Source organism: Ovis aries, chromosome 16 (genome assembly GCF_016772045.2).
Source record: "Ovis aries strain OAR_USU_Benz2616 breed Rambouillet chromosome 16, ARS-UI_Ramb_v3.0, whole genome shotgun sequence".
Lineage (NCBI taxonomy): Eukaryota > Metazoa > Chordata > Mammalia > Artiodactyla > Bovidae > Ovis > Ovis aries.
In genome coordinates, this window is record NC_056069.1 from 23,215,792 (window position 1) to 23,234,390 (window position 18,599).

At 42.0% G+C, this 18,599-nt stretch overlaps 1 protein-coding gene and 1 long non-coding RNA gene across 9 annotated transcripts in view; one reads left to right on the forward strand and one right to left on the reverse strand.

Annotated features, from left to right (window-relative positions):
• The window catches only part of ANKRD55 (ankyrin repeat domain 55), a 111,891-nt gene that overhangs the window by 50,677 nt on the left and 42,615 nt on the right, over window positions 1-18,599 (forward strand). For 6 of the 8 annotated variants that reach the window (XM_060400414.1, XM_012096906.4, XM_060400415.1 and 3 more), the window contains exons 6-7: window positions 4,256-4,316; window positions 14,523-14,651. In XM_060400414.1, the coding sequence (XP_060256397.1) occupies window positions 4,256-4,316; window positions 14,523-14,651 (190 nt within the window). The remainder of the gene's footprint in view (window positions 1-4,255; window positions 4,317-14,522; window positions 14,652-18,599) is intronic. The other 2 variants (XM_060400417.1, XM_042233778.2) reach the window with 1 other exon arrangement.
• Window positions 209-10,754, reverse strand: LOC105602529 (uncharacterized). Its single transcript, XR_001021194.5, has 2 exons — window positions 10,294-10,754; window positions 209-354 (listed from the first exon to the last, which is right to left on the reverse strand). It is a non-coding gene; the product is annotated as an uncharacterized LOC105602529 (long non-coding RNA).

Here is an 18,599-nt window from a genome sequence, read left to right on the forward strand (position 1 = left end):
CAGTTTAATACTTAGGACTTTAGGTGTAACCTAAGCTGAGCAACAGTGAAAATCTGAATCAGCAGAAAGACAAGCCATTTTGTTTTTCAAATAATTCTTCCAAAATAATTTCTGAATTTTTTAATTGTTTCCACATAGACAACTGTTTATTGTCTTGGTGAATTTAGTTTGCTGTTGGGATGACCACAACAAAGTACCACAGGCTGGGTGGCTTAAACAACAGAAATTTATTTTTTCACAGCTCTGAAGACTGGTAGTCCAACATCAAAGTGCCAATAGGCTTGGTTTCCTCTGAGACTCTCTCCTTGGCTTTCAATTACCATCCTCTTGCTGTCTCTCCAAATGGTCATTCCACTGCAAAAGTGAAGTGAAAGTGTTAGTCACTCAGTCATGTCCAATTCTTTGGGACCCTATGGACTGTAGCCTGCCAGGCTCCTCTGTCCATAGGATTCTCCAGGAAAAAATACTGGAGCGGGGGCCATTCCCTTCTCCAGGGGATCCTCCCAACCCAGGGATCAAACCTGGGTCTCTTGCATTGCAGGCAGATTCTTTACCATCTAAGCCACCAGGGAAGCCCACCATAAGCCTGTCTTTGTGTTACTCTGTGTGTCCTAATCTATTTTTCTAGAACACTAATCAAATGGGATTAGGGCCCACTGTAATCATCCTTCATTTTAACTTGTGTGTGTGTGTGTGTGTGTGTGTGTGTGTGTGTGTGTGTGTATGTGCTAGTTGCTCAGCTGTGTCTGACTCTTTCAAACCAGTGGACCATATATGGAATTCACCAAGCAAGAATACTGGAGTAGGTTCCCATTTTCTCCTTCAGAGGATCTTCCTGAAGCAAGGATGGAACCCAGGTCTCCTGCATTGCAGGTGGATTCTTTATCATCTGAGCCACCAGGGAAACCCCCATTTTAGCTACCTCTTTAAAGGCTCTATCTCCAAATACAGTCACATTTTAGGGAACTATAGAATGAGGTTTGTGACATTGTACAGGAGACAGGGATCAAGATCATCCCCATGGAAAAGAAATGCAAAAAAGCGAAATGGCTGGAGGCCTTACAAATAGCTGTGAAAAGAAGAGAGGCAAAAAGCAAAGGAGAAAAGTAAAGATATAAGCATCTGAATGCAGAGTTCCAGAGAATAGCAAGAAGAGATAAGAAAGCCTTCTTCCGCGATCAATGCCAAGATATAGAGGAAAAGAAGAGAATGGGAAAGACTAGAGATCTCTTCAAGAAAATTAGAGATACCAAGGGAATATTTCATGCAAAGATGGGCTCAATAAAGGACAGAAATGCTATGGACCTAACAGAAGCAGAAGATGTTAAGACGAGGTGGCAAGATTACACAGAAGAACTGTACAAAAAAGATCTTCACGACCCAGATAATCACGATGGTGTGATCACTCACCTAGAGCCAGACATCCTAGAATGTGAAGTCAAGTGGGCCTTAGAAAGCATCACTATGAACAAAGCTAGTGGAGGTGATGGCATTCCAGTTGAGCTATTTCAAATCCTGAAAGATGATGCTGTGAAAGTGCTGCACTCAATATGCCAGCAAATTTGGAAAACTCAGCAGTGGCCACAGGACTGGAAAAGGTCAGTTTTCATTCCAATCCCAAAGAGAGGCAATGCCAAAGAGTGCTCAAACTACCGCACCATTGCACTCATCTCACACACTAGTAAAGTAATGCTCAAAATTCTCCAAGATAGGCTTCAGCAATACTTGAACCGTGAACTTCCTGATGTACAAGCTGGTTTTAGAAAAGACAGAGGAACCAGAGATCAAATTGCAACATCCACTGGATCATGGAAAAAGCAAGAGAGTTCCAGAAAAACATCTATTTCTGCTTTATTGACTATGCCAAAGCCTTTGACTGTGTGGATCACAATCAACTGTGGAAAATTCTGAAAGAGATGGGAATACAGACCACCTGACCTGCCTCTTGAGAAATCTGTATGCAGGTCAGGAAGCAACAGTTAAAACTGGACATGGAACAACAGACTGGTTCCAAATAGGAAAAGGAGTATGTCAAGTATATTGTCACCCTGCTTATTTAACTTCTATGCAGAGTACATCATGAGAAACGCTGGACTGGAAGAAACACAAGCTGGAATCAGGATTGCCGGGAGAAATATCAATCACCTCAGATATGCAGATGACACCACCCTTATGGCAGAAAGTGAAGAGGAACTAAAAAGCCTCTTGATGAAAGTGAAAGTGGAGAGTGAAAAAGTTGGCTTAAAGCTCAACATTCAGAAAACGAATATCATGGCATCCGGTCCCATCACATCATGGGAAATAGATGGGAAACAGTAGAAACAGTGTCAGACTTTATTTTTGGGGGGCTCCAAAATCACTGCAGATGGTGACTGCAGCCATGAAATTAAAAGATGCTTACTACTTGGAAGAAAAGTTATGACCAACCTAGATAGCATATTCAAAAGCAGAGACATTACTTTGCCAACTAAGGTCTGTCTAGTCAAGGCCATGGTTTTTCCTGTGGTCATGTATAGATGTGAGAGTTGGACTGTGAAGAAAGCTGAGCACCGAAGAATTGCTGCTTTTGAACTGTGGTGTTGGAGAAGACTCTTGAGAGTCCCTTGGACTGCAAGGAGATCCAACCAGTCCATTCTGAAGGAGACCAGCCCTGGGATTTCTTTTGGAAGGAATGATGCTAAAGCTGAAACTCCAGTATTTTGGCCACCTCATGCAAAGTTGACTCATTGGAAAAGACTCTGATGCTGGGAGGGATTTGGGGCAGGAGGAGAAGGGGACGACAGAGGATGAGATGGCTGGATGTCATCCCTGACTCGATGGACGTGAGTCTGAGTGAACTCTGGGAGTTGGTGATGGACAGGGAGGCCTGGTGTGCTGCGATTCATGGGGTCACAAAGAGTTGGACACGACTGAGCGGCTGAACTGAACTGAACTGAACTGAAAATGTGCAAGAGACACAAGAGACTCAGGTTCCATCCCTGGGTCAGGAAGATCCCCTAGAGGAGGGCATGGCAACCAACTCCAGTATTCTTGCCTGGAGAATTCCATGGACTGGGGAGCCTGGTAGGCTACAGTCCATAGGGTCGCAAAGAGTCGAACACAACTAAGGCAGCTGAGCATGCACACACACTAGGTTAGAGCTTTAACATATAAATTGGGGGCCAGGGGACACAATTCTATGACAGTGAATAGTCATTGATAAATTCATTCAGCATCTTCCTCAGTAGTTTCCAAATTTGATTGTTTACAAGAATTTCCTGAACAGTTTATTTAAACAGTATAACCTGGGCTTCGCTCCAGACCTACTGAGTCAGAAACCTTGAATATACAACACAGGTATTTGTGGTTTTAAAAAATCTCCTCAGGGAATTCTGAGATGGAGCCTGGGTTAAAACTTCCAGGGTTAAGTATTCTAGAAATAACACTGTGCTCTAGGCATGCCTAAAATGCTGTCTGCATATTAACTCATTTAATCCTCACCCTGAGCTACAGGGTAGGCACTTTCATTCCCCCCATTTTACAGATGAGGATGCATAAGTACAGAGAAGTTAGGTTACTTGCCTGTGGTCACAGAGTTGGTCAGTATCAGAACTGGAATGTGAACCCAGGCAGTCTGGCTCCAGAGTCTGGGCTCCTAAGTACTAAACTCAATTGCTTTGCTGCCACAGATGGAATGTTGACCTCAGTCAACCACGTATGTGTCCCAAGTGGGATAAGAACTTGAACTTGGGAATCATCAGCAGTTGTTTCACACTGATAACTGGGACTGCATGCTTAGATATTTTGTGTTTTAGAAAGAATAAGCAAAATTGTAAATGCTGACTGCCTCCAGGTATAACCTATACATTTAGAAGGTATGGCACATGTTCCAAGTGGTGAAGCAATTTGAAAGCACTCGAAGTTTATGCAAAATGAATAAAGAATAAGCACTAGAGAACTTTGCTTCTTAGAGTGGACACAAAGGGATACCGGTCTAGTGAATAAGACAAGCCTGAGGATTTGCTTTCTGCGTTCCCTTTCACTCTCCAGAAGCGCTAAGATAGGGAGGAAGGGAGACAAGAGACAGAGGTCTTCCTCCTACCTGCCTTCCTGGGCCTTCTTACCTATCACCCTGGCTTCTTTCCCATAGATCTCTCCCCTAGTAAATGCAAAGGGTGTCTGGTCATTTGGAGGCCTTCAGCAGACAGTATTTTTAATGTCATGTTCTCATACAGGTTCTGTTCTTTAAAGCCACTTCTCCTGTTTTTCTTCACAGGCTCCTAACAGTCCTGGTGCAACAGTCAAACCTCAGCGAGATTAATCACCAGGACAATGAGGTGAGCCTGCCCTCGCAAGGAATGGTTGGACATTTTGCAGGTTAGAGTAGGAAGAAGGGTTTTCTGAACCACAGAGCTTCCTCTCTTAAAGGTGCAAGGAAGGGATGGAGCAGTTTTGTGTTTCTACCCTGAGAGGGAAGCCTGTGTCTCTATTATTAATTCTCAGGCAGAAATTTATCCCACTGCGGATAGCTTTTAATAGGGTAGGATTTATTGCATTAAGTATCTAAGCATTCATCTACCACTGAGATTTTGTAATTTCCCTTTGGACATTGAGAAATAAATATTTCTGTCTTCTCGAGAACCAAAAATTTTGATGGCTGCTGATGTTTTCTCTTTGAGTGGAAGACGACAGATAGATAATAATTCTAGGCTCCCTGCTCCAGAAGCCACACTATTAATGCCAATGATCACAACTGCTGTTTCCTTTATGTTACAAGGCAAGCCTGTGCCAGATGTCCAAGAAAACAGAGCAACACTCTCAAAGTTCCTGAGGGAGGGTGGATCAGACCAGGTAGAGCTGCCCCAGAGACACTGAGGGGCTCGTATCTATTTAACTCTTAAAAAAAAAAAAAACAGATCTGGTTTTTATTAGCCAGGTTAATTTCTTTAATCAGCTTCTTAAAATAGATTTAAATATCTGATTTTTAATGGAATTTTTAAAATGTAAACTTAATTTGACTTCACTAAGAATGTCTGATAGAAAACCTGATAGTATTGAAAATGTATATGCCCCAAGATGTGAAATAACTTTGTTTTCAAGGAGACCGACTGGCCATAGACAGAGTGGGAGGGAGCTCCCTAAAAGGGACTGGGCCCCTACTTCGTATTTCTCCTGGGCTGCACCTCTTGTCTTCCTTGAGCCTTTGAATCAAAGGCCTCCTTCCAACTGGCTTGGCATTAATGACCACATCAAAAAGTCCCTACTTCACAGTCTGGGTCTGAGGATGGACACTTCTCTGACTCGGTGGTCACATGCTGTTTCACCTACCCCTCGTCTTCAGTAGTTTAAAGCAAAACCCCACATGAGAGAATATTGCACTGTTTCAAACTTCTGCTTTAAAAACGAGAACCAGAGTTGAGAAAGTGCCCTTCGTGTGAAAGCAGGGAGCCTGGGGGCTTGCAGTCTGTGTCAGCTGATTAAGAACTTCTAGACTTTGGGCAATTTGCCAACCACTTCTTACACCTTCAGCTTCTTCCCTCACCCCCAGCCCACCCTGGGACTTATTAAATGAAAGGGGGCAAATTCAGTCATTTACACCCTAAAGTTAAATTTCCCTTACAGACATCCAACTCTGTCCCCAACTCAGTGGAGCTGAACATCCCCTAGCAAAGTGACAGTTCCCTATTTTTCCCCACCCTGGGAGGCCCCTGGTTGGTTGGTGAGAATGAAAGTAGACAGAGATCTTTCTAACAGTGGTAGTTGTAACACTTTTCAGACAATATGTGGTTAATATTGGAAAAGTCTGTAGTTCCCTTTTGTGCAAAGCAACCTCTCAGAGAAGATTCTTCTTGGTCTTACACCAGCATTGAACCTACTGGCTTTTTTAAGCGGATGCCTCAACAAGGACACTTGCCTTCAGTGTCATAGCTTCGTCTTCACACCATATCACAGCATGTCTGAAACCCATCTGAATACAACCACTAATGCTTGCCTGCGTTTTTCTTTAGTATATATGTTGCTGTGTGTGCATGTTAGTTGCTCAGTCATGTCTGACTGCTTATGACCCCATGGACTGTAGCCCTCCAGGCTCCTCTGTCTATGGAATTCTCCAGGCAAGAATACTGGAGTGGGTTGCCTCTCCCTTCTCTAGGGGATCTTCCCTACCCAGGGATCAAATGTGGGTCTCCTGCATTGAAGGCAGATTCTTTATTATCTCAGCCACCAGGGAAGCCCATATATATTGCTGGTAGGAGCCAATCCATATAAATTTGCAAGGGCTAATTTGCTCTTTGCCATTGGGAAATAAGGATAGTTCTGAAATGGAAAGAACACAGCACAGGCTTTCCTTTCCATTTATTACCTTGGTAGAGTTCCTGCATTTGGCTTCTCAGTGTTCTGAATAAGCAGTCACCTTCGGCCCCACCCCCACCCCACTTTTCCAAATGAGTTCCAATTACAGTCTCCATTATATATGAAGGAGTAACAGTTAAAACACACACACCCTACATCTGTTAAATAGCAGGAAGCAAAACAGCAAAGGCAAAGAAATCAGGGAAAAGGTAAGCTAGTGCTGGCGAAGCATTATGGCTTGCTGACGACAAGAGGAAAGAGCAAGACATATCCCCTATGGAGTTTGAATAGAATTATTTTCCCAGAATAACTAAAGGACTCCCAAGCTTGTCACAATAATGCTTAAAGATTAAATGATCAATTAACAGAAATCTAACTTAATTGAGACAGACTGTTAACTGAAACTAAGAATGGAGAGAGGGAGCGAAGGAAAAAGAAATGTTTTCTGCAGCCATCCTCTAATTGCTCATGTAAAACAAAACATAATATGTACCACTTTATATCAGAGATGACTATCACTCTAGAGGCTATCCTCTTCTGAGCTCAGTGACTTGAAACATTTTTTGTACTATTCGTTTTTACTTGAATAAATAATATATGAACACATTTGCTTCTTAAAAAGTTAAATATTACAAGTAATACTAGAAGTCCTTGATTACTTCCACCCTACCACCTTCCCCGCCCCCCGTAATTGTTCTTTTGTGTGTATATATATAGTATGTATATACATACTTTCTCAATCTTTTGTATCTATTACCACATCTTCTTAATCCAGCCATCTATTAATGGGAACTCAGTTGCTTCCATGTCTTGGCTATCGTAAAAAAATGCTGCTATGAACATTGGGGTGCATGTGTCATTTCAAATCAGTGTTTTCATTTTTTCTGGGTATATATACCCAAGAATGGAACTACTGGATCATATGGTAGTTCTATTATTAGTTTTTAAGGACCCTCAATACTGTTTTCCCTGGTGGCTCAGAGGTTAAAGCATCTGCCCACAATGCGGGAGACCTGGGTTCAATCCCTAGGTTGGGAAGATCCCCTGGAGAAGGAAATAGCAACACACTCCAGTATTCTTGCCTGGAGAATCCCATGGACGGAGGAGCTTGGTGGGCTACAGTCCACAGGGTTGCAAAGAATCGGACCCGACTAAGCGACTATCTCAATCTCATACTGTTTTCTGTAGTAGCTGCCCCAATTTACATTCCCACCAACTGTGTACAAGGGTTCCCAATTTTACTTTTTAGTATGCATGCGTGGTTGTTCTTCAAAACAACTACATCAATTTATAACTCCACTCATAGTGTAAAACGTGCTTATCACTGTTTTCCTGTTGTCGGATTTTCTTATTATTGTTTTAATTTGCATTTCCCTAATAGCCAATGAAAATGAGCATAATTTCATAGGTACAGTGGGCATTTTTAGATCTTCTGTGAATTGCCTATTTATTTAGATCCTTTGTCCATTCACCTTTTCTTACGTATTCATAGGAGTATTTTTTTTTTTTAATTGCACCACACGGTGTTCAGGATCTTAGTTTCCCGACCAGGAATCAAACCTGTACCCTCTGCAGTGCAAATGCAAAGTCTTAACCTTTGGGCTGCCAAGGAAGTTCCCACAGGGGTTTATTTTATATTCTGACCAATCCTTTATCTGCTATTGAATTGCAAACGTTTTTCATAGTTTATTCTTTATTTTAGAACTGTTTGTGATGTCTTTTCCTCTACAGAAATTGTAAAATATGATATAATCAAGATGATCATTCTTGTCCATTATTGTTTTTGTTTTCAGTATCCTTTTTAAAGGCCTTTCCTACCCCTAGGGACATAACTACATCATGCTAAATTTTCTTTTAGTTTGTTACAAGATTTTTTTTTTAATATGTGGTTTCATTTCTGAACTCTGTTCTCATTCCAATGATCTATTTGTTTTTCTTGTTTCATTAACCACACTGCTTAATTATAAAGTGACTTGTTTGGAAGCTATCCACACTGCAGGATTTAACACTGTGGGAAAGGCACCATGGGTCAGATGGTCAGATTGTCCTGTGCCTTTGTTCTTTGGGAGGGACCTCAGGGGAATCTCTGACAAAGAGAGGGGCTTGTCTATTGCAGCCACAGAGAATTAAGTTGTTAAATTCCTGGAATCTAACCTCTCCTGCTTTCGTTTTAGCTCTGACAGGAAAAGCACCCCATGAAGAGGGACTATAAAATATTGGCATCTGCATTAGAATTTTGAATGCATTTATCCAGAAAAGCACTGTTATGCATGGTATTTAAAATAGATAGTTGATCCTATATTAATGCACATTCTGATATAAGTAGATTTTTGTGAGTGACCTGACAATCCAAACTTACATTACAATAGCACTTGCAGAAAATAAATCCGAGTTGCAAAACCAGATGTGAATCTTTGGATATAATTCTTAGCAGTAAAATCTACCTACAACATTCTCAGGATTCAAGCACAAGCAGGGACTGTTTATTAAAAAAGGCAAAATCAATAGAAACAGTCCCTGATTTTAGAAATCTTTTTGCTCTACAGCTGGCAGAAGGTAAAATAATAAAGCCAAAAAATTTAATGCACCAGAATTTTTATTCTAAAAATGAATACCTTAACAAATAGAGTCTGGTGCTACTTAGGAGCTCTCACTTCCCTCTCTCCTCAGACCCTCTTTTCCCCATAAGGTCCTAGAGGCAGATCATGTATTTTTTTTATCTCTATATCCCTAGAATCTAGTTCAGTAACTTGCACATAATAAAGTGTCCCTAAAATATATATTTAGATAAAGAATTAAATTATTAAATTCAAGAAAAAGGCATATGATTTTATTTTATTGTCCTTTCCCTCTTTGTTGTGTTGACCCAACTCAATGAATGACTCGTTTTATTTACCAGATTTGACTCCCTGTGACTTTTAATTATTTCCAAATTTACTCTCAAACAAAAAAAAGATTTTGTATCATTTGAGAGCTTCAAAAATGTATTGTAGATTTTAGGGCGGGAGTCCTTGTCCAGTTTCAAAATGTGGACATATCTGGCATACTGGAGAAGGCTGTGGATCCCTTCTCAGAAAAATGTTTGAAGTTACATAATATGAAATACATAGCATTACAAAAAATTATATTGAAAAACAGATACCAAAATATTTTAAGAAGAAATTTGTAATATTTACATGCAAGCATTTTTTGCTAAAGCCTTACTAATCTTTGTGATCTATAATTGTAAGTTTTTACCCACATAAATTTGAAGAAAATGGTTTTCAGTACTGCATTTCATATCTTGTTTTAGAAGTTCATTTTAGACTCTTTTAAATTATATCCTTTATCCCAGTTTTTTGTACACAGAAGACCCTCTGTAACTTTTATGAGGGGTAGTCACAAAATTAATAGTATGTGAATGTAAAAATGTCAGACAGAGCCAAACTGGACTTCTGTGAACTTCTAGATCCTTCAAATGACCTAGAATTGTTTTGCTGACCTCGCAAACACCTGCTAGAATTCTATCACCCGGTGCACCAAAATGCGGGATGAACCAAAGCAGCCAGCCACATCACACGTTTCTTTCTCTGTGCCTTTTAGCATCTGCAAGAGCTGGTCTAAAAGTGCAGTTCTGAAACAGAAAACTACTTAACACTGAATCAGATTTCTGCTTCATAAAGCACAAAAGTTACAGTGGTTTTGGAAAAAAAAGAAAAAAGTTCTGAGAAGACGATAGGACTTGAAAGCCCTTTACTGAAATGTTGGTGGCACAGGCTCAAGGCACAGAATTACTCATGTGCACCAGAGTGTGTTCCAAAGCCAGCCTGCCATGCACACAACAGCTATCACACACAGCTGTTTCTATCAACAATCTCGAAATGGCTCCTAAGTCAACCAAAACTTAACATCTCCCTCCAAAACTTTTTAGAGAGCTATGTTCTTAAATGAATATAAGTTACTCTTCGCTCAGAGCCAACATACCTTCTTTTTCAAAGAAGCAGAATTCTATTGTCACCAGGGCCATCTGGGTGTGTGTTGCAACGTATCTTCCAGAGACTCCTAGACTCTCAGCTCTCAGATTCTTTGAAGGCCCAGTTGGGTCCTCAGTGAGGGGCATCACAGTTTAGACACAGGTGGCTGGCTTGCATTCAACAGACTCTGGTGTTTTATACTCCCTGTGAATCCAAGAGAACCTGGATAACCTGCGATTCACTGATTAACTCTTCCTGTGAACATTTCTCAAATACATTCTGTGTGCTTGGGCATATCATAGTGAGTAAGCCACAGCCTCTGCCGTTAAAGTGCATCACAGCTAAATCTTAATTCTTGTCACAGCTCAGGGCAGACGCAAATTGCCAAGCTGGAAGTCTGCCCCTTAAATGGCCACCAGTCTTAATACAAATACGATGTGCTAGCAGTGTTAAAGAAGCTGAAAGAAGGAGGACGCGATTGTAGGAAACAGTTCCTGAACAAGTGTGTTGTGCAATGCAAAGAGTGGCATTTGAGCTGATTTTGAAAGTTTTGGTTTTCATATTACTAACTCTAAGAGGGTGTATTTTTATTTCTCATTAGCCCAACTGAAAAAAATAGCAACAGGAAATTTCTCTTGACTTGAATGAATGTTTGAAGCCTGTTTGTATTATAATATAAATATACAACGTATTTATATTATATATTATAATGTATTATTATTTAGAGACTAATTGAGTAATTCAAGTCTTGATTTGGAGCCACTCAGAGGATCAACAGTGATTTATAACACTGATCCCAAATTCCAAGGTAGAGGATGGGTGGGAGGGATTATATATATATATATTTTTTTTTTCAATAGCTTACTAAACTAAATATTTGCCAACTGCACTTTCAGAAGAAAACTAGAAGTGATGCCAAATGAAATAAATAATAATACAGGGTGGCAACCGTTATGCTTGAGAATCACCATTCTAGAAAGTGAGAAGACCCCAAATCCAGCTAAAATCACAAAGAAAAAAATTGTCCAGTATCTGAGCTCATTTTGAAAATGAAAGCTACTAGCTTGATGTGTGGAACAAGCAATTTCCTCCAGAGTGGGAGGGACCCCAATTTGAATCCCAACTTGTCTTATACCCAGTCAGTCAGTGACCTTAGGGAAATCATTTAACCTGTGTTTCAGTTTCCTCACCTGTAAAATGAGTCTAAAAATACCTATCTCTCAAGATTGTTGTAAAGATTCAGTGAAGTGAATGAAGTTCTTGGCACCAAGTAGGTATATGAAAAATAGTAGTGGCCTTTTGCACTGTTTTTCAAAATATGCAGGAGCTGAGGTTTTTTGTTTTCATTTTTGTTGTTGTTGTTGTTTGGTTTTCCAACAGGGAGGTAAGAAGGGGTGGTGGTTGCTTTAAGAGAAAAACTCTTAAAGCCTAGAAACTCTTTAGGAGACAAGGCTTAACAGTGTCCTAACAAGGATTAAATTAATTCACAGTTTCATGCTGAATTCTCACCTGGCTAAATCAATCTCTCTGCATATAGTGATTGCCATCTACCTCATTTGGAGGACTCATCAAGAATTCTCACAGGTTTCAACAGGTTTCAACTGAACAGTTGATAACAATGATCATAGCAGACAAGTTCATTTTCTATAAAGAAGTCATGTTCTGTCTTTCTTGTGTGAATGATTTTAGAAAGCAAAGCCAAATTTTACAAAAGCAAAAAAATCCATCAAGAAGAATAAGAAGTCACTCATTCATTTAATAAGCTTTTGCTGAGCGTTTACAATGTGCCTGGCACCGTTCTAGGTTCCAGGGACTCAGGCGGAAAAGGGCCCTGCCTTCAGGAGGTTATACTCCAGTAACTCAGAATTGTCTCCGATGTCTGTAGTCCTGGAGCTGGTGGCACGTCATAATGAAGCCAATGATTCTAAAGCAAACGGTACTCAGCTCTGGGAAAGGGGTAATCACTGCACAATAAAAAGAATCTGATTCCCTGGAGTCCAGATTTCTAATTCCAGCGGGCCAAATTAAAAATAAAGAGGACCCACTGAAATGCTTTGAGGTATTCTGAACCTCAAGTAAATATTCAGCCGCAGGAATAAGAATGAGAAGTTCCACTGTTGTTAGATGGTTATTATTTTCCATATGGAACCAATTTCATGAAATATCTTTAAGAGTATCTGGAGGCTCAGTGTTGTATGACACTTGACACTTGAAAGCAGGCCATAATGTAATGATTTAGAATGTGGAACTGGTCAAGGGGACTTACACTCTAATCTCACTGCCCCACAAACCTCAAACCCTAGATTCAGTTTTGTGCTCAGTCACAGGCTTGAGAACTTCCCTAGAACTCAACTTCCCCTTCCATAAAATGGAAAGGACAGAGACACCTTTCAGCGCTGACCAACTGCTATAGCAAAAACTCGAAACCTCAGTGCCCCACGTAATAAAAGCTTTTTCCTGCTCGCTTCATTGTTCAGTGCTGGTTGATGAGGTGACCCTGTCCTGTCTCATCAACCAGGTTCCTGGACTTTTTAATCACACGATTCCAGCACCTTCTTGAGACTTAGCCTCCCCTCTATTCAGTTGCCAGGTGAGGAAAGAAAATATCTAAAAGGCTGCAGAGTTTTTATTTTCTAGGCAGGCCTTGGAGGAGTGGGGCTTCCATTCTTCCATCCTTTCTACTCACACGGCAGTGGTCAGGACCCAGCCTCGGGGGCCACACCTATCTGCCAGGAAACTGGGGATGTGGGCTGAGTATGTGCCCTGGAGAAAGAGGAAATCGAATTTGGTGAGCACCACAGACTTCACCACAATATTTAATCCAAAAGGTTATTTGGAGGATTGAGATGATATACAGAAGAACTCATAAAGCTCTCTAGAGCAATACATATTCATGTATTATCTGTGTGTGTGTTAGTCATTCAGTCGTGTCCGACTCTTTGTGACCCCATGGACTATAGCCTGCCAGGCTCCTCTGTCCATGGGATTCTCCAGGCAAGAATACTGGAGTGGGTTGCCATTCAATTCTCCAGGGAATTTATTATCTGGAACATTATTAATGTATTATCTGGAATAATAATAGCTCTACCCTTCTAGCCAGGCTGCAGCCTGTCTCTTCCACTCAGCTCATCTTGGATGGGCAGAGAAGGCCAAGGTGGTAACGCTGTGTTATATGCAGAGACAACTGCAAAAAGAGAAAGCTGTCCACTTCCTTTGCTCCCTTTACCAGGCACCTTAATCTAGAATCATTTTAGATATATTTCATGTAATTGTGAGCTATATGCAAGGAGAAGAGGCCATCTTTTCATAGTCTACTCTCAAATACTACTGGTTCTTTTTGGCAAATGTTTCCCAGCAGAAGTTCATTTTATTATGAAACCATACCTAACGTGTGACCTTAAGCTAGGAAAGAAGGTGGAATTCACCAGATTGGCCCTTCCGGATCTGATTTCCAGGCTGCCACCGAGTGATTTCTTCTAAACAGTGTAAATCAGGTCATGTCAACACCTGCTTAAAATCCTTCACTGTCTCTCTATTGACTTCAGAATAAAATCCAAACGCCTTATATAGGTTATTCCCCATCCCACACTCCAAGGATCAGCCCTGCCTCTTTCTCCAACTGCACCTCGCATGGCTCTCCTCCTCTCCCTATTCATTCATTCATTCATTCAACTGCTTTTCATCTAGCCTGGGTCAGTCTCTGGAATACTTTAGTAAACAGGCAGTGTTCTGGTCTGGTGGTGGGAGATGGCATCCCAGTGTACTCTGATCACAAGTGTCTGCCTCTGTGACTTGTTGCTCTTCAGTTTACCTCGATTCCCAGAGGCCCATGTAGAACAGTCCCTACCTCCGGGGTGGTTACTTGGTCATGGCACCCCAGGTGCATTCTTTATAGCATTCAACAATCCTGAAAATCCTTTGGCTTGTTTGTGTTATTATTATTTGTATTTGTGTTATTATTTGCATTTATTATCTATCTTCCTCTACCACAATGGAGTTCCCACAAGGACATGGATCTCATTGATCTTATTCCCTACAGTATGCTTGGCACCTGTTTGCCTGACATCAAGTAGGAACCCAAGGAGTATCAGTTGAATGAATGATTCAAGGAACAAGTGAACTGACAGACAGCAACCAACACATCTGGTGATGCCTTCGGGCCTGGGGAGAATGTGTGTACTCCACTTTCCTTCCTAATAGCCTGTGCTCATCTCAGCCCCTCTGACTGTGGTTTTGCAGGGGATGACAGCACTCCACTGGGCAGCTTTCCACAACCAGCCTCAACACACCCAAATGCTGCTGAAGAAGGGGGCAGACCCTACCCTTGTGGATAAAGACTTTAAAACAGCTCTCCACTGGGCAGTCCAGGTGAGAAATTAGCCAATGGGCTTGTCTCAAGCGTAAATGGTGTAAAGCAATGTTAACAGTTCTGAGTAGGTCAGACCTGTAAGGCACAGTCCCAGCATTGATGTGGGCTTTATATGTATGATGGACTTCCCTTGTGGCTCAGCTGATAAGGAATCTTCCTGCAATGCGGGAGACCTGGGTTTGATCCCTGGGTTGGGAAGATCCCCTGGAGAAGGGAAAGGCTACCCACTCCAGTATTCTGGCCTGGAGAATTCCATGGACTGTATAGTCCATGGGGTTGCAATGAGTTGGACATGACTGAGTGACTTTCACTTCACTTCACTTATATGTATGACAGAGCAAGCAAGATATATGCACGCTGCCCTCCTCCCTCCATCCATACCCAGAAAGGCAACAGCAGACCGGTCACTTTGGAGCATTTGGGTACACCAGTTGCTGAGAAGAAATCCTGCCAAGGTAAAGAGGGGAGGAGTTACAAAATATCAGGCAGAGCCCACCTTGGCTGTTACACACACACACACACACACACACACACACATATATACACACCTCACTCTCTCCAGCAGTGCTTGCTGAGGGCTCACAGTGTTCCATGATAATTCTTCGAAGAATTGCTAGAAGTCCCTTCAGAGTCTTTGGACTATGAGTCTCTTCTTCCTTCCAAATCCTCTGAAGCAGAATAATTCCAGGAGACCCTGAGTTCTACTCTGAACCCTGAAAATAGCGACTCATGACACTTACCTCGCTATCCCAAAAGGGAGTCTGTATCAGTACATATAACTGGAGAAATCAGAAATCTACAGCTCAAAGAGAGGAAAACTGAGACTGAGGTGAAAGAATGACCACTGGTAACATTTATTGAGGTGTTGTCTCGGGAAATCATTCAAAGGGATTGATTAACTAGGAGTTATCTGTTCTGTCCTTGAGAGCAGTACTATGCATCCTTTGAACAAAACTGCCAGCCCCTTCTGTCTTTTGATGCCTGATGTAGACATCCCCACTGTTTATTTCCATCAGCCCTATAAAGAGACCCTTGCTGAACTGTGGTCAGCATCCCCCTGATTCTATGCACCCCGACAGTGGTTTCACTTAGGTGTTTTCACGTGCCACACATGGCGGAGAAGGGCACCTGGCACTTTCAGGGTTGACATGTGCGCCTGAGATCAAGGGGAAATAGAAGTGATTTGGAAACTACTCTGTTTTTGTTCTTGCAAGCTTGGCTTCAGTTACTCTGTAGCAGGGCCAGCCCTGACAAAACTCTGAAATGAATAAAGCTTGTTTTTGTCATCCCCACCTGCCCTGAGCACCCTCCTACATACTTTCAGTATTTAATCAGCTGCCTTGCCAATCCCCCATGCCAGTCCCTGCCCAGCACCCAGTCCTCTGGCCAGAGGTCACCATTGCAGCAGTGGCCCCAGGGTAATATGGCTGGGCAACTAAGAAACATCCCACATGTATTGGTTCTCAGCTGGGGTGACAGTGGTATCAGAATCAAGCATTTTCTGTATCTTCACTCTCATCACCTCTGTTCTCTGATTCCATCGATCTAGGATGGGGCTCCTGTACGTGAATTTGACAAAATCTCCCCGAGGAATTCTTACCTGTATGCCTCCTCTGCTCCACCTTTGTCCACTGCACCCACAGTTTAGAGCTACTGCTTGGGACACAGGCTTGCAATTGAATCAGCAGCGCTTGTAAAATGACAAATTCCCAGACCCCACTCCAGATCTAATGAGTTGGGCTCTTTGTGGGTGGGAACCCCTGTTTTTATCCTCCAAGAGGCAATTTTGCAAAATCAAAAGAAAAATGTGCTCAGCTCAGAGGATCTGAGTTTGCATTAACAGAATCGGATTTGTTCTGAGAAAAGTCCCTGATGCCTGCTTGGCTTAACTATTGGTGTATCTTTGGGGTGTGAATGAGACTGTGTACATGACAGTGATACGTAATATTCTATGTGATTGGAAGAGATTATAGTTTTTATTATGGTTCCCAATTTCCTCTATGAAAGCTTAGTTAGCATACTATCTACATAATCTTTCTCTCTACTAAATGATGTGGCTTTTACCTGCTACATTGATTTTAATCCTGCCTGCACATTAGAATCAAATGAAGAGCTTTTAAGCAATACTGATACTCAAGCCCCACACCTATTTTCAGTCAATTATTCTGGGGTGCAACCCAGCTGTTAGTATTTTTGCAACGTTTTCCCTTCCTCTAGGAGCTTGTAATGCCCAGCTAGGGTTGAAAACCACTATGATAAATGAGTTCATATGAATATGTGCTAAAACCTTAGCTACTCCTACCTAAGATATTTGCATTCTGACTCATGATTTTGTAAACTAAGTATAATGCCTCACACATTTATATACTTAATAACTTAATAAATGCTTAGTGAGCGCCTACTTTGTATGTGGCATGGGAAGGGGGAAAGATTAACACTACAGATCCCTTCTAGGACCCCTATAATCACATGTGATATTGCATGGGTGGGTCTGTGAGGATGTTGGCATACGTTTTTCTGAGGAAGGTGTCCACTATTTCTTCAGCTCTTCAATGAGGATCTGTAACCAGACTCCAGAATGTTAAGAATCTTACTCTGGAGGAACTGTGCACCTTCTCACTCCCTGTGGTTAGCACTAAAATTCAGAAGTGATGTGCTTTGACCTTTACTCTTCAGAGAAGACCAAGGGTAATTCCAAATGTCAGGCAAAACCAGGATTACACTTGCCTCCTTTAGCCAGCTTCTTCATTTATAACACCTGCTCCGCTTGAAGTTTTTCCATATGAATAGGTCTATTTCCTGCTGTCATTTAGTCCTTTCACTGAATTGAGGGCTTTTCTCTGGAACTGTAAGAGACCATACTTAAAGTGACAGGACTTTGAGTTAATAAAGCCTCTGTATTTGACCCAGGTACTCAACGCAGTAAAGATTTGAAACACTGGACCCAGAAAGTAAGGCCTTCCCAGGTGGCGCTAGTGGTAAAGAACCCGCCTGCCAATGCAGGAAACATAAGAGGTATGGGTTCTGTCTCTAGCTCTGGAAGATCCCCTGGAGAATGAAATAGCAACCCACTCCAGTATTCTTGCCTGGAGAATCCCCATGGACAGAGGAGCCTGGTGGGCTACAGTCCATGGGATCACAAAGAGTCAGACACAACAGAACAACTAACACTGTCTTGCAAGTATGCCCTCCCAGAAAGTAAACTACATTTGACTTCTGCCCCATTTCTCAGGTCCCTTGGTCGCTGGTGGGGCCCTCCTGTAGGCCCATTGCCCTCATTCACCTTCCCCATCTGCCCAGGAGACTCCACTGCTTGGCTCTCTCTGGGTTAACACTGAGCAGAACCCTGTCCCTGTCTGCATCCAGTCTCCCCTGATGAAATCTCAGTCGCTTTGGGGCATGTTCTCACCTATTTGTGATGGCACTCACTTATCAGGAGTCTACACAGGTCTCTCTCAGCTTCATCTCCCTCTCACTCCTCAACACTGCAGAAATCATAAATCTTTTTTTCATTCTCTTTTCCTCAGAAAGCCCATCGATTCCAATGACTTTAGCTACCAATTTACTCAGAATTTCCTCAGGTCAAAATCCAGCACTAACCTCTCTCTTGACACTAGGCTCACATTTCCAGCTCTACCAGGCATCTTCCCATCATTTCCCATGGATGTGTCAAAGTCAACTTGTTCAAACTGAATCCACAGTCTCTCCTTCCCATCACATTTCCATCCTCCCAGTTGTCCAAGACAAAGGCCTCCAGGTGGCCCATGAACACTCCTTCCTTATCATCATTCACATCCAGTTGGTTGTCAAGACCTTTTCCTTCCACCTCCTCAGGCCTCACAGTTACCTCTTTTCTATTCCCACGGTATAGATCAGGGTCCTAGCACAAAGCAGCCCACTCAGACGGGATTAATTGAGCATAGATTCATAAAAAGGCTGTTTACAGA